At 45.7% G+C, this 15943-nt stretch overlaps 2 protein-coding genes across 6 annotated transcripts in view; one reads left to right on the forward strand and one right to left on the reverse strand.

Annotated features, from left to right (window-relative positions):
- The window catches only part of wwc3 (WWC family member 3), a 31093-nt gene extending 22005 nt beyond the window's left edge, over positions 1–9088 (forward strand). The window contains exons 10-21 of the mRNA XM_061778173.1: positions 76–165; positions 1173–1708; positions 1836–1956; positions 2673–2753; positions 3513–3599; positions 3671–3866; positions 4907–5077; positions 5294–5446; positions 5524–5691; positions 6382–6720; positions 7719–7846; positions 8471–9088. Coding sequence (XP_061634157.1) covers positions 76–165; positions 1173–1708; positions 1836–1956; positions 2673–2753; positions 3513–3599; positions 3671–3866; positions 4907–5077; positions 5294–5446; positions 5524–5691; positions 6382–6720; positions 7719–7846; positions 8471–8543 — 2143 coding nt within the window. The 3' untranslated portion in view covers positions 8544–9088. The remainder of the gene's footprint in view (positions 1–75; positions 166–1172; positions 1709–1835; positions 1957–2672; positions 2754–3512; positions 3600–3670; positions 3867–4906; positions 5078–5293; positions 5447–5523; positions 5692–6381; positions 6721–7718; positions 7847–8470) is intronic.
- Positions 9089–9259: 171 nt separating this feature from the next.
- traf3ip2l (TRAF3 interacting protein 2-like) lies at positions 9260–15923 on the reverse strand. 5 transcript variants are annotated; one of them, XM_061778181.1, is made up of 9 exons: positions 15409–15549; positions 13833–13896; positions 12683–13212; positions 12574–12610; positions 11577–11641; positions 11415–11512; positions 10446–10703; positions 10279–10353; positions 9260–9815 (listed from the first exon to the last, which is right to left on the reverse strand). In XM_061778181.1, exons 2-9 carry the CDS (start codon positions 13859–13861, stop codon positions 9669–9671), a joined length of 1239 nt encoding a protein of 412 aa, XP_061634165.1. In that variant the 5' UTR covers positions 13862–13896; positions 15409–15549; the 3' UTR covers positions 9260–9668. The 5 variants fall into 5 exon arrangements, with proteins under 5 accessions (XP_061634165.1, XP_061634163.1, XP_061634166.1 ...); XM_061778179.1 differs by having other exon boundaries at positions 10446–10562; positions 10635–10703; positions 12574–13212; XM_061778182.1 differs by lacking the exon at positions 12683–13212 and having other exon boundaries at positions 13833–13901; positions 15409–15923.
- Between the last annotated feature and the right edge of the window lie 20 nt (positions 15924–15943).

Consider the following 15943-nt stretch of genomic DNA (forward strand, 5'->3'; position numbering starts at 1 on the left):
GAATCCTACTACTGTTACTTCTCGTACTCCGCTGGCGTTTGCGCTGATGTTTTGCTGCTACATGTTTGTGTGCAGGCTCCTGCAGCAGGAGAAGAGAAACGTGCTGCTGAAACAGCTGGAGGAGGCCACGCGCATCACCACCTACCTTCACTCTCAGCTCAAGAGGTGTGGCACTAGTACATTAATTGTAAGACGCAGTACTAGTCCGCTGTATTGTCCGTCTCGTGAGGACAAAGAGCGTACGAGTTGGCCTACGTGGACCGTAAGCTGGATTTCCAAGTTTTCCAAAGATCACGGCGTGCCATATACAGTACTTGCAGGTGGCCGAAGACGCCGGTTTCCACGAGTAAACAGTAAAACTAGCAAAACTGAGCAATTGAGAAAGCAATGTGATGATTTTAGCCTCTTCTCGACCGCCGTAGTTTGAACGTGTGAAGCATCAAGTCGACAAGAAGATCTTACTTGGAAGGCGGACGGAACGCCGGCCGTCATTTACGTAATTAAGTCGAATTCAAATTCAGACATCGTTAATGTGATCTTTGAGGTCCCGGCTGGTCCGTCGACTTTTCTGTCGCTCGAATGAATGCCACAGACGGCGTGCTGCTTTGACACTGACATGAGCTAGCTATTATGTTTTGCTAAATTACTCAATGATAACATTTACGACATCTACTAACTTTTTAATCCAGGTTTTGCTGGGTTATTACATCAATCGAAAAAACATTTTGCTCCGGTATTGTGCATATCGGTGTTTTATGAAAACTGCAAAAAATACATTCAACAAGAAAAAAACTAAACCTTTTACTAAATAAGAGTAGGGCTGTGAATTTCAAAATAAGAGCAAGTAAATAAAAAAGATGATTTGTGTTACGTGTTTAAATAGAGTGCTTAACTTCAGAATAATTCTTTGGGGAAAAAAAAATGTTTTGATCACATGTGTCGATTATAATGCATTATAAAAATGTATTATGCATATGTAGAAGGGTTTTCCAGAATTTTGAGGTCAACTTGAGGGCGCGCATTATACACAAGAAATTACTGTCAACCTAGCGCCATCGAACCTATTAGCACCCAGAAGTACATGTGACGTCCTGGTATAACGCTCGATAGTGTCGCCACTTCCCTTCATCCTGTCGCGTTCCAGTCTTGAACTTTCCATTTCATGTGTGCAGCTTGTCTGCCAGCTCCTTGACGGTGTCGTCCAGCAGCAGCCGCGGCTCGCTGGCTTCGAGCCGCGGCTCGCTGGCGTCCAGCCGCGGCTCCCTCAGCTCCATCAGCTTCAGCGACATCTACGGCATGCCGCATTACGAGCGCCACGACGAGCCTCCGGATCCCCACCTGCGCTTCGCGCTGCCCCCGGAGGCGGCGTCCAGGGACGCGTACACGCCCGAGCCGGCCGCTCCCAGCAAGGCCAAGCGCTCCCACGACACGCCGCAGTCGCTGGCCTCGCTGTCGTCGCGCTCCTCGCTCTCTTCGCTGTCGCCGCCCAGCTCGCCCATGGACACGCCCTACCACTCGACCTCCCAGGACTGCCCCTTGGCGCAGATGACGGAGGAGTACATGGAGCAGGCGGGACGCGGGCTGCTGGAGGGTCTGCGCGCCCAATCGCAGTCGCAGCCGGATGCGGTCGCCCTCGCCGCCGCCGTGCACCCTGCGGACGCAAAGAACCACAGAGACGGAGGCTCTCAAGGGGCTTTCAACTCCGCTGGTAAGTCAAGTCAAATCATCCATCCATTCCCACACCATGAAAAACGCATCTCTTCATTCACATACACACGCTTTGTAATCACGTCTACATGTCTTGTAAAATTGGGTCCATTCACATAAACGTGCAGGAGTGACTTTGCGTGGCAACAACGGCAGCAGAAGCAGCAGGCGGACCAGGAGAGTCTCGGCGGGCGTCTCCGAGGACGCGCTGGCCACAGACAGCGGCGTGTTTGAGGCCTGGGGCAGGAGGTGAGGGAAACTTGCACTTGAAATGCATCTTCAAGCAAAACCTTTTTGACCATTGAAGGCCACATGACTTCTGGTATTGGCTCAGCTGAGCCGAACGAGGCCACGTTATGCAATATGTCGGTTCATTCACGTAGGTCCCGACCGATATGGACTTTTTTTTTTTTTTTTTTTTTTTTTTTGCTGATTCTATTATTTGGCAGAAAAGAAATTCAGATAACCGATTAATCGACCGACTCATTTTGAAAAGTTTACTTTAACGCTTCCAGCAACAATGAATTTCAGGCAGAACATTTGAGTGTTTTCCAACACCTGTTTGTTTAACTTTACAACAGAGAGTCATTTTAAAGGATAAAAACAAACCAAAAAAAAGCATTAACTGATGAATTTATCTTTAGATTTAGGCCATAAATGTAAGCAGTACATAAGCATCATACATATACTTACGTATATGTATACAACATTCGTTATTGGTAAAGGAAAAGAAATATCCATCTGTCCATTCAGACAAACACTCGTAATTTTCATGTCGTGTCATCATCAACGGAGGTTTGGAAACAAAAAAAAAACAAGTAATGAGCCTATTTTGACAAAGGAGAAAAAGTACAGATATCTGTTTTCAAACGGAGGGAGTAAAAGTCAGTCGTCATAAAAATAAATGCTCCAGTAAAGTACAGATACCTATGAAGAAACAAGACTTCCTGCTTGATTTCCGCCAGGGCGGAGGATTCTGAGGAGATGTCCTACATGAAGGAGCAGACGACGCCGAGCGAGCCCACGCAGATCCAGCTCGGACTGCTGTGAGTGACCTTGTTTCCCCGAGATATTTTTGGGACGCTTTGTGTTGCCGGCGTGATACAGCCATATATTCTCATTCCAAGAACGACTGATATTACGGCGGTTCAAATGTGGCTGACTGAGCAGTTGGCATATCGCCTTCATGTGTGATTGTATTATACTGCCCCCAGGTGGCCAAGGTTTGCATACCAGAAGGAGCAGCACAATGTCCATTGAATTACAGCAAAAAAGAAAAATGGGGGGGGGGGGGGAAACAAAAACCTTTACACTCTATTTAATCTTCCTCACTGTATGATTTTATAGATTCATTTCAATGGGAAATGATGATTTCAGATACGTGTTTTGAGTTCCCAGGGTGGTCATGGAACTAATTAAACTCGTATCTCAAGGCACCACTTCATATTTTTTAAATATAATACTGTGAGGAAGACAAAGTCCTGCAGCCAATAGGGTTGACGTCGACCCAAAATTGTTCGGAATTGCGCATAGATGCCAGAAGATGGCGACGTAGCATAACTTGTGTTTAAAATAAATCGGTTTGAGACCGAGATGACCCCAAAGCAATACTGTTATTGCCACGGCCTGCGCAAAAATATTGGGGAACAGCTTCTTACTCTCTACACCTAATCTATTGATTTGTTATTTTCATTTTTTGAATGAACTAAAATCTGCCTGAATTTCCCTGCGGTGGTCACTAAAGGATGATCTTATCGTCACGGGCGCACTTTCTTCACCACATCATCTTGTTGCTCGCCTTCCAGGTGGGAGTCCACCTCGCAGTCCCTGCGTCTGCACCTGCTCCAGCTCAAGAACCTGAGCAGGTCCGTCGTGAGGGACGGATACAAAGTGTGAGTCCAGTCGCTTTGGCTTTGTGAAGGAGCGTTGCAGCGCAGACGAATGAAGACGTGTGTGTTGGTAGCTTCGTGAAGGTGCACCTGATTCCGCCGGACGTGGGCCGGGCCTGCGCCTTCTACTGCTGCACGGCTCTGGAGCCGAAGACGCACGTGAGCTTCAACGAAGGCTTCCGCGTTCCCGTGCCGGCCAACGCCCTGGCCGGCTGCGCCCTGCAGCTGTCCCTGTGCTTGCTTGGGCCGCAGGCTCAGGAGGAGCTCCTGGTATGTTTGAGGGGTGGAGGGGGGGGGGGGGGGGGGGCTGCCTTCTCTTGATTGATGGAATTCAGCATATCGTTGCTGTCAGACAGAGCTGTCTCGCACCGCCTGCTAAAAATTCGCTCATTTAATATGCGGTCCTTTACTGTAGAGCTGTTCGATTTTACGATATACGTAGATTGTAGGTAATGTAGAAAACATCTATCGTAGAATCTAATTGTTTATTGTGAGATTTAAACTGCTGCTACTAAGGGAATCCTGCAATTTCTTTTCCCCCGCTTAGTAATACTTTTCCTGACTAAATAGTAGGCATATTTTAAAGGTACATTTATTTTCATTCTTGGTTGTACTATTAGATATTTGAAATGATATTTATTTGGACACCAAATATGTGTTGTTGTATTTATATTAGTCTTTTAGGAATTTAGTTGTGAGGTCTATACAAAATATATATTTTATAAAAGCATGGAGAAAAGTTCATGGGAATTTTTCCATCGACATGAAATTTTTATTGCGATTTTTTTTTTTTTCAAAATGGCCATATCGCACAGCTTTTGTCGTTAACGTCAAGCCCGCGACAATACAAACGCCCACGTTATGTCATCTTGCCAAACTCTTTTTCAAAGGTCTTACAGCCGTGAGTGATGTAATCAATAAATAACGCCGTGTATTGGGCAGATATTAATCTGCACAGACTTACCTCCTCATGAGCGAGACGTTTTCCTCTGCGACGGAGCATTACAGCGATCGATTTGAACAAAACAAGCCTACTCAAATGTGTCTAACCTTAACATTTTCACTCGTTGTTGTCTAAAAAACATTCAGACTTTAAATATAGACGACAAATATTCCCCATGGCTTTCACAAAACGAGTAACCAACCAATAACATTGAGTTTTGAAAACAATATATACATTTGACCATATTTGGACATACAGGGTTTCTGTGGCAATAGCTCGGATGGCACCACCAGTAAACAAACTCGCACATGTCATTTGACAGAGGTACAATTATTGGGAAAACAGTGTAAATGGCTTGTGTGTGTAGGGCAGAGCACAGGTGGGGCTGGCTGAGTGCGAGGGGACTTCAGAGATGGTCTACCACTGGCTGAGGGTCCAAATGTTCACCGGGGCAGAGCCTCAGAGGCCCGAGCTTCGGGGTCAAGGCCAGCGGCGACATCACGACGGGCCCGAGGACGAGCACAGACCCAGAGCCCAGGTAAAGACTGCGTCATAATAACCGCTCTCTTCATAAAACACAGTCAAACTAATCACTCCTGTTTATTATTGTCTTTCGTTTTTGACTTCTGTAAACGAGCTGGCTCATCTGTCCATTTTCTAACTCAAATTCAAAGTCGCGCCCTTGAGCACAAAAGTCGTTGCCCAGCCCTGCTTTAGATGCCACATGAGATTGAAGTCTTTCTCACCATCCCAGGAGAGCACGTGCGGCCTGTTGTCCCGCGTTGACGGCGACCCGGACTCGGACCCGGACCCGCCGCCGCCGAGGCTGCAGACCGAGTCTGTGGACAGCGGCTGCAGCAACAGCACGCCGTGCGAACGGACGCTGGGGAAGGTCGCCGCACTGAAGGTAAAGCGCCGGCAAAAGTCTCTTAAAGATAGGCCGACGCAAGTCCGAAGCGTCACGCGTTTGTGCCGTCCCGGCAGGTGGAGAAGGCCACCATGACGGAGGGACACTTTGCGGAGGTGCTGCGAGTGCGGGGCAAAGAGAGGGGTGGCGCACGCTGGGGACACGCGGCGCCCTTCATGCGCGGCAGCACCATCGTACGCTCGCAGACCTTCTCCCCCGGAGCTCGCAGTCAGTACGTCTGCAGGGTGCGTACAAAACAATCGTGAATAGATGCCACAAGATGGTGGCAAAGCGCTTCAAACGTAGACGATCATAAACCGATAGCGCCATACGTCTAGCATGCACACAATCGTGAATGCATGTTACATCAACAACCATATTCAGTAGTTAAATGATTCAACACAAACAAAAGTAACATGCTAGCGCAAACTGACAGTGTGACATCACACGTTGGCAAACAACTATGCGCGCTTGCACGTTGCACCACGATTTCATACTTTTAATGCTTTCACCCGAGCACAAAAAAACAGGAAATAAGGGAGGATAGGTAAAAAAAATAACTCTCCGAATGTTAAACCACGAATATGTGTACACAATGTTGCTACAAAGTTTTTCCAGTCATGAGCTGTCACCAAAACATAACTCACAAGTGAGCCTTAAATACACTGCTGCTCATGTGAAATGACAAAAAAACGAAAATGAAGGAGCCGCACTCACGATGCCAGTTATTGAGCGGAACAAAACACAAATACAAAATGAAAACATGGCACAAACGTGACCTGCGATGTCACTCACGAGGCTTTTTTTTTATCCAGTTCAATACAACTGAAGCGCACTTAGGCGGTGATTCATTAAGTCACGCCAAGCATCCATCTGTCCGTTCGCATACTATCGACAGCGCTCGTAAAAGTGTGTTTGTTTTTTTATTGTTCCAGTTGTATCGCAGCGACAGTGACAGCTCCACCCTACCAAAGAAATCGCCGTTCGTCCGAAACACGCTCGAGCGGCGGACGCTGCGCTACAAGCAGCAGTCGTACCGTTCCTCGCTGGCCGAGCAGCCCACGCGCACCTCCCTGGACCTGGAGCTGGACCTCCAGGCCTGCAGGACGCGCCAGAGGCAGCTGACCGAGGAGCTGAGCGCCCTCCGCGAGCTCAAGCTGCGTCTGGAGGAGCCGCCGCCGCCCCTTCAGCCCGCCGGCCAGCCCGGAGAGCTGCCCAACTGGGCCCTGAGGGACGAGCGCTTCCGCTGCCTGCTGAGAGAGGCCCACAGGCAGGTCAGACGGAATTCGCTTGTGGCGCAAATCCATTTGCCCCATCCAAATGAAATGATTTGGAATGGAATCCGTTCCAAAAACAAACAAAATCATCCTTCGGAAGCTGCAATTGAGCCGAAAGCCTGTCTCGCGCGCACGCACGCACGCACGCGCACACGGCGTTGGGGAATAACTACGGTAATTACATGTAACGTGATTATGTCATTTACTCACAAGATTTATGTCATTTGTAATCCATTACATTACTGGGAGAAAATGTGTAGTTAAATATACAGTTGCCTTTGGAAGTTTCCATACTTTTGAAAATGAGTTGCAAAATCTTCAAATCTCTTTTTTCATATGACTTCCTGCAAAATCCAGCGCTTGTGATTGGCTCTCTCTGATCATGTGCCATTCTGCTGGAGTGTCAAACATGAGCTCAAAACGCCACCTGGTGGTGCAATCTATTAGTTTGTCTGCGAATTGGAAAAGGTTAGCCTCGTAGTAACACTTTTGAACACGCAAAAGAACTTAATATTTGTTTTTAACGGAACGTTCACTTAACTGGGTGATATAGTAGTTTAAATTGCGCACATTTGTCATTAGGGCAACATAATATTGTATGGTGGTGTTGCACATCATTTTATCAGTTTGTTTGTGTAAAGAATACGCGGTTAATAATAATGATGAAGAATTGTATCCCCTTTTTTCAGGCATTCGTTCAAAATGTATCAATGGAAAATAGTTATTTTGTGAGCCTGGAACGCATGATCAGGAATCCCACTCGTGTTGGAGGCAGCACACGCCCCACTGCGTCACGGGAAGGGGCAGGCTACGCTGACGTCACGAGATGATAAAAACAATACAGTTTGTTATCATTTTGTAAAATGGAACACAAAATGTGGCGGCTGGAACGCATTAATGGCATTTCAATTGGTTTCAATGGGGAAAATGGCTTTTTCTTTGCCATCCTTGTGGCTGCGTCAGCGCGTTGCAGCGGTCTGCCGTTGTGGTTGCAGGCGGGTCAGAGCGAGCGGGAGCAGCGGCAGGAGGAGGAGCTCGGGCGCAGGCTGAGGAAGGCGTCCAAAGAGCTTCTGCACATGAGGGGGCCGAGCCACAAGGAGCCGCTTCGCGTTCACACCTTCAGGTCAGCGGGCAGCGGCCAATTACACACTCTCATTCGCTGGCCAGGCCCCGCCTTTTGAAGCCACACATACTCAAAAGTCACACATGCTACAATGTGGACTATGCAGATGGTGACCAAATTGAATCATTTGAATGGAGTAGATTATTATTTTACAAGTGCCATCAATGATGCTGTTATTTGGACTGTACCTAAATGAATGTTATATGAATCAACGCATTTTTTTAAAAAATCTGTTAAAAAAAAAAAGACTATAAAAGCAAATGGTATTTGTGCTAAAAATGTGAATGTGCAAAATACAACTTTTAATTTAAATTTAAGAGATATATTTTTTTAATATGGGTAAACCACTAACAGTAAATCCTTCAAAGACAGTGTTATGGTCTCAAAGTAGGGTTTCAAAACAGGGATAGCGTTTCAAAGTAGGGTTTCAAAACGGAATTTGGGTTTCAAAGTAGGGTTTCAAAAAAGGGTTAGGGTTTCAAAGTTAGGGTTAGAGTTCACTTCACAGCTATCACTTTCTTGACGTAAAAAAAATTGCAGAGCATTTCGAGTTGATTTGGCCAAAATGCTTCGGGTCTTTGCTTTGCTGGTCCCATTTCTGACTGGAGTTGCTTTTGACCCCAGAGAGAAGATGGCTTTTTTCACCAGACCAAGGTTCAACATCCACGTACCTCCGTTGCCGGCTGACGACGTGTGACGCTCGCGTCGCATGACATGAAGTATTTGTGCTACTTTCTACGCGCACGCAAGTCATGAAGCGTTTGTGTGTCATGAAGAAACTCTTCTTATTCCTGCACGAGTGTGTATTCTGCTTGCCAGACGGGAACAAAAAAAGTTTTTAAAAAAAAATCAATCAAACACGAAAGCTACTCACTGTACTGTAACTTATTTTATAGTACTTTTTCCTTGAAGGAAATTTGAACAACAGCAAAACAAACAAGACAAAAGTCATCAAATAAAACCTGCTTCCTGCTTTTTAAGTGTATTTTGTAGCTTTGGAACAAATAGCACTTCAGTGTTTGTACTTATCCGAAAAGCAATGTATTTACATCAATGTCACTTTGTAATCCACTTTTATTACAGATGTCCTTTTTTGTTATTGAAATTAATATTATTTCATGTACTTTTCACTATACGGATGAAACACTGTATTCAGATTTATTATTATTTTTTTTTTCTAATGATGTCTGTATGAGCATCTGCAGTGTTACCTCTTTTGTGAAAATAAAACTATTAAACCACTTTTCGACCTGTTGTGCGAACAGCTGCGTGGCGGTTGACCCCATTCGGGCGGAAGGAGTTGAAAAACCGCAAGCGCTGCCCCTCCCTCCACGGCGCTTGCGATTTTTCTAGAGAAAAGACGAGTGCTTCATTTTTTTTTATAACCAAAATACTTTTTTTTTGAACGATAAGAACATTTCAATTTTTTATTTTATTTTTTTTAAATCAAAAACTATGATGAGATTGACGTTCCGTTCACGATTACTGAAATCCAGCGGTCGTGATGTTCACCGATACGCGTGGATGTCCGACCGCAATGTTCTAGACCTTTTCGCCATGATGTCACACGTACCTTCCGGGTGGCAACAACTCGTAAACAAACTTTTGTGTCATTTGACCAAGGCAGAGCTGTTGAGAAAATAGAGGAAACGGCTTGACTCATGTGACACACCAGTCAAAAAGAAGCCCCCCCCAGCCCCTCCCCCCCCCCATACACATTTTTTTGTCATCATTTTCAAGTTGAAGTCAGCAGTAGTCAATCCCTTTCTGCCACCCAGAAGTACCGTGCCACTTAGATGGTTCACGAGAAATATGAAAAAGTTTATATTGGGATGGAGACGATGGTGGGGAGTTCTCCGACGGGTGGCGGGTTGTACTTCTCAACCCTCATCAACCGTCGCAGGATGTCGTCGCGGTCGCGCGGCCAACTGTACACGTGTGTGTTCAGCAACCAGTTTGGAACGTGAGACTGCGGGCAACACACAAGACACGTGGGGGGTTTCATTTCATTTTACACTCATAACAATGAGAAATGTTCAAATGTTTAAAAAAAAAAATGCCTGTGTCAAGTGTTTTATTATTTGACTGAGATTTTTTAATATCGCAGTAGTGAGCTTCTTTTTACACTTATATAACAGGTAAAAATGTTGATTTCTTTAGTTTTTTTTTTTAATTTTAATTGTCCAGACAGTTTCGCATTTGGGAGTACATTTCAGTTGTATTTAACTTAGTACAGTACATTTGCATTTCATCTTTACGAACTGTTCCTTTAATAAGTTATTCAGGTACAATTTTTATTTAACTGTTACGTGCAATACATTTTAATTGACTTGTAATTGAAGTAAAAAAAAAAAAAAAAAAGAAATTGATGGCGTGGGATCTACATGCCGCAACTCTTGAACTGAATCCAGATGAAGACCGTACTCTCTTACCTTTTTAGCCCCGGGGAACAAAATGGGTATGAAGCGGAAATTCTTGCTTCCGTTCTGAATGAACTCATTCTGGAGCTGAATGAAAGGAACCCACAGTGTGGGAAAAAAAAAACCATGTAAAAAGCGGACTGCCGGAATGTTTTGCGCTCGCGTAACGTTTGTGGAACCTGTTTGTGGATGTAGACGGTGTTGCAGGTCCTCTCGTCGTTGTCTGCGCCGACGTGGGAGGCGGTGACCGTCTCGTGGTACTTGGGGCTGATGATGATGATGATCAGGTATTCCTTCTGAGGGGATGCACGCCAGCGGGTCAGTTTGCGCTCCCCCCCCCCCTCCAAGGGGCAGCTGCGGCTTTTTACCTCGCTGAGGTAGCGCTCCATGAAGTCGATCTTGCTGATGCTGCGAAACTGCTGCTCGAAGATGTCGATCTGAAAGCAAGCACATACGACAAGAGCAGTCCTTCTCAGTGCTGCGAAGTACAAACACTTGAGCAGCTCTACTTTTCAGGTAGCCTATCTGTATGGTACTTGTACTTGACATACTTGAGTATTCGTGTTTCTGGCGACTTTTTTTTTTTTTACTCCCTACATTTGAAAAAATATATATTTATATAGATCTGTACTCTTGTACTTCTTACTTTGTCAAAATAGGCTTGGGACTTTTTTTTTTTACCCTCTGACAACATGATGTTAAAAAAGACTAAATAGAGATAATTATAAGTCAAATATTGGTGTGTTTTTTTTGTATTTGCGGCAGGACTCTGAAGGTTTATTGTACTCGTGTTTTTAACAGCTATTTTTGAGCGTTTTCTTTCTTGTTCTCAGGCCTGATACTCGGACGTGTGGTACCACTCGTAGTATGTGGGCTCCCTCTAGTGGTTACACAAAGAATCACTGAATTTGAACATTCAAAGTGTGCATGTTACAGTGGCTAAAACGTTTTTACATCCAGTATTTACAGAACATTTGTTAAGTACAGTTCGGTTGTATTTAACTTTGAAGTCAAATACAATTGTATTTAATCTTTTAAAACTGTTATCAAAATTTTAGGCCTATTTAAGACCAGTATATTTATTTTATGTCATTGCAGTAATCCCCCGCGTATTTGCGGTTTGTATTTCAAAACTACCAATCTCGTACGTGCGTGTCGAAGCCGTTGTGTCGCAGCAGAGCGACGAACTTGATGATCTCGTTGACGTGCGCGTCGTCGTCCGCCTCGTACGTGACGAAGACCCTCCCTGCACACGTCACGGGGAGACGTTAAAGACGGACGGCGCTTTTCGGGGCCCGAGGGTCACTCACTCTGCTCCAGGGACAACGGCATGCTGTGCGTCGGCGGCTTCTCGGCGGCCGGAATGCTGCGGCCCCTGAAGTAGAAAAAAAACAAACAAACATTCAATGAATAAAACCGGAGCGGGATGTTACATACGATCGGATGTCTTGGTGAAGTCGGTCAATTGGACCGTGGTTCAACGTTCCTGCTATATTTCTGATTTTCAAGCAGTGTTCTTACAGTAAACAGGTAAATCTGAATTTAGGGTTGAACAGTTTCTGCGTAGTACCTCAGTGTGCCACAACATGCCGAGCAGCATTGAGCTCGACTGGAAGAGTTGCAGCGCAAGTAGAGGAAGTAAGGAAGACGTCGTTCCCAAAGAGTAGAGAGAAAATACGCCTTTATGCGTTGATGCTCCAATTGTTAAAGTAGCAGTTGGTTGAAGGTTTCTAACCACCGTAACGTAGATGCTAATTTCCGTTAGCCCTTCTATGGTGTTTCGCATCGTATGTTAGCTTTAAGCCTGCAGTCTCAATTGTCATTATATGCAGTTTGGTTGAAGCGTCTGCTGTTTAAATGTACAATGTTTAATTCCATTTTTGGAAAAATAACATTCTAGATAGACAGATAGAATCGAATGAACCTGAATTTGAACGTCAAGAAGTGTTAAACTTGGGCAAGTGTGATGAACTGTAGAAATCAAAGAAAGCTTTAACCAGAATAAGTGAACAACATTATTAGTCATTCTTACAACGGGAAGTAAGTTGAGACAGATTGGCCAAATATGTTCAACTCTATGACATGTTGAAAGATCAGCCCATCCAGGATTGACCAATTAGAGAAAACGGGGCAGGGGCGGTCCCAAATGTTTGTAAAAAGTCCAAATAAACATCCATGCTGGGAGATGTTTATGAATTTGTTTTTCTGCTTTTGAGAACAAGTTCTTTGTGATCAGACTCCAGCCTCTTTTGACTTTGACATTTTTGCAACATGAATATCGATTTAGTTCGCGAAAGAAGAACTCACGTTGAAGTGAATCGGCCCCAGGGAGGTCTGCAGTCACCTGCGTGCGGACGACACAAGCAAAGTTGAGAACAGCGCCGCAACGGTGCAGCAACGACAGGTCCAGACTCACAGCGCCGCGGCGGGTGAGCCACTCGGCTCCGAGGCCACGGCGGCTCGTCGGCGGGACACCGGGCCCAGCAGGCGGCGCCCGGGGGCGAGCACACGTAGGGCGGCAGCGTGTGGTGCCGGCTGGGCTCCTCGGAGCGCAGCGAGCACGGCTGCTCCAGGCTCGACGCGGACCGGAAGCTCCGGGCGCAGCAGCCGCAGAGTTCTTGGCCGTCCGACCCGGACGGGGCGCCGCTGCAGAGATATACCGACCGGTCCGCGGAGAAGCCCGCCGGCCGGCTGCCGTCCGCCAGGCTCGGGAACGGAGCCGGCGGGAAGGAACGGTAGCTCAGGTCGGGGCGGGAACGCTCATCCGGCTCGCTTTCCCGGTCCCCCTCCGAACTCCGCGTACCGAGCCGGGAGGAGACGGAGGCGATGGCCAAGCGGTCGTAAAGGGAGGCCGAGTCCGGTTTGGGGGCGCCGGTCGAGTCTCGCTGCTCGGCGCTCATCGTCTCATCGTCCTCTTGGGGCGTGTTGCTGTTGCTCAGAAACCAACTGGACAGAACCACTTTTACAGTTTAACACTTTAGTCGAGATTTTTCCACCATGACGTCACACAGACTTCCAGGTGTTGAAAATCGTCGTCCACGTCATTTTACCACGGCAGGATTTCAGCCTTCTTCTCTACGACCCAAGTTTGAAGGGTGACCGACCGCAGGCCATAATTTACAATTTCAAATTACCCTACTTTCTCGTGTATAAAGCGCACCCATGTATAATACGCACCCTCAAAGTGGACCTCAAAATTCTGGAAAACCCTTCTACCCATGTATAATGCATGATTTTGCTTCTACCCATATGATCCAACCATGAAGTATTATCTGTATTTTGTTAGTTTTTTCAAAGAATTATTCTGAAGTTAAGCACTTTATTTGAACACACAATATATTTGTATTTACTTGCTCTTATTTAAAACATCCACACAATTTATCCTCCTAACCCTGAGGTTCTGCTGGATTCATTCAGATTTGTTTTGCTTTTTTTTTTAAGGAAATCAAAACATCAAAAAATCAAACTAAACTTTTTGGGGCACGGCCCCAAACACATTTTTGTCATCAGTTCAACGGTAGCTACGCGCTTTTTGTGCCAGCCGGAAGTAGCCTGGCGTCACTCACCTATTTGGAGATTTGCAAACTGGCAGCATCCTTCAGTCTCCTCGCACCCATGTGTGTGTTCTCGCTGCACTTGACACAAAAACCAAAAAGAATCTTTGAGTTTTATGTCGTACTGTTGCCCATCAAATTTCACATGCCAATCATTTGAGGTCATTAGAGGACAAATGTTATCAGGGCCCCTCAAATGTTTGGCGTCCACCAACATGGCCACGTATCCAAGATGCTGCTTTTATATTTTGCGCTTTCATTTTGGGATTTTGTCCACAATTGTCTTCCCCTTGATAAATTGCACTTAAAAGTAGTCGTAATCCAACATATTTTGTACTTTTACTTGAGTATTTACATTTAGTCGGTTACATTTGAGAATTTTGGGGGATTTTTTTTTTTTGGTGAGTTTAGTTTTTTTTGTTTCCACTGACGACGCTTACTCGGGTGATTATTTGGAGGACTACTTTTGACTTTTACTCGAGTCCTATTATTCTAATGTAACAATACACTTACTCGAGTGCAATTTCCGACGACTCTACCCACCTCTGCTAATCTTCTCCCGACAACCATTTACGACACCCACTCGACAAATATTCCCACTCCAAAACATGTAACGAGTCACGGGGTCGCGCCACACGTCGGCAGCAACAACAACACACGGGAAAATGTTTGAAAAGCATTTCAGCGTAGAATCTTTTCCTATGCGGAGCAGCCAAAATGAAAAACTTTGAATGAAATAGGATATATTAAGAATTGAACATTTTTTTGCTCGGGTCAGTCAGTTCAATGGTCATTGTGCCGCTCCTTCTGGTGCGCACGCCTCGGCCACCTGGGGGCAGTACGATCCAGACATACGGTCTACTCAAAAATCCTCACTAACCCGCAGTAATATTCACAGAGGATAACGATAATATGCATCTGCGTATTGTTATACTGTATCTGGCTATATTGTTGTTGTTGTTGTTGTTTTTTTAAATATCCATTGGGTTACTCATATCTCAAGGCACTACTGTAACTTTCTTGGCTCCTAATTAGTTGCATCCTTCAGATGGGTTGATGACAGGCAATTGTTGACAGGCCGCAGTCGGGCCTCCGTCACACTCAAACACTCGGGGACTTTCTGCGTGTGTTTGAAGTTTAGCAGTTGACACGGTTGGCCCGCGTTCAACTTTGAAGACAAGAGCCAACAAAACAACAAAACAAAAGTTGACGTTGATGACAAAACTAACTTACAAGTTGTTTGATAACAAGCATCCGCGCGTATAAACACAAACTGTACAATCTATGAAAGCTCGTTTTTTTCCCCAACTCTCAAGTGGGGACTCGACTTCAAAGTCCCCACCGACGCCTCAGCTATTTTGTTCCATTCAATGACAACATGTCAAATGACATTTGCGGCTATGTATGTGACCCCAATCAGGACACCCCCCCCCCTTCGTCCAATAGCGAAACAAGAAAAATGTTCCAGAACATTCATTACAACAATATTGCATACGTGTAATGTTTGTTTGTTTTTTTGAACCTGTGAGGTTGCAAATTGTACACAAGCTACATGAAGAATCAAGAATCAAGAATCCGATTCTCTTACCGTCGCTCCAGCCTGCGTTGGTGGTTGGGAGAATCCTTAACGGCGACGCCGGGGAAAAGACGAGCTGAGCTGACTCGGAGTCGGAGTCGGAGTCGGAGGGCGACGGTCCCGCCGCGTGGTCCTCTTCGTCTCCGGTTCGCGCGGGAGACGTTCGCTGTGTGCGGGCTCGCGGTCGAATGTGAGGCGACGTGCAACTCGAGCGTGCGTGTGGCTTCCGCCCAGCCCAGTCACGCCTGCCTGCCGCCGACTTCCCACGCAGCGTCGAGCGAGCTATTAACTCCACTTCACACAACACGCGGAGCCGAAGCCGGATACTTGCGAGGACGAGTTCCAGCAGCGGATGGTGCCGGCTTTTTAAAAAAACAACAACCCTTCCCCCCCAACCCCAAAAAAAAAAAATAATGTATCCCATTGATTGGACATTCAATGAATACAGTTTTAAACAACCTTTAACATGGAAAAATGATGTTCCAGCTTCCCAAAATGTCATTGGAGCATGAAATATAATACAAATCCTTTTTTTTTTTTTTACATA

The sequence above is a fragment of the Phyllopteryx taeniolatus genome, chromosome 7 (genome assembly GCF_024500385.1).
Source record: "Phyllopteryx taeniolatus isolate TA_2022b chromosome 7, UOR_Ptae_1.2, whole genome shotgun sequence".
Classification (NCBI taxonomy): Eukaryota; Metazoa; Chordata; class Actinopteri; order Syngnathiformes; family Syngnathidae; genus Phyllopteryx; species Phyllopteryx taeniolatus.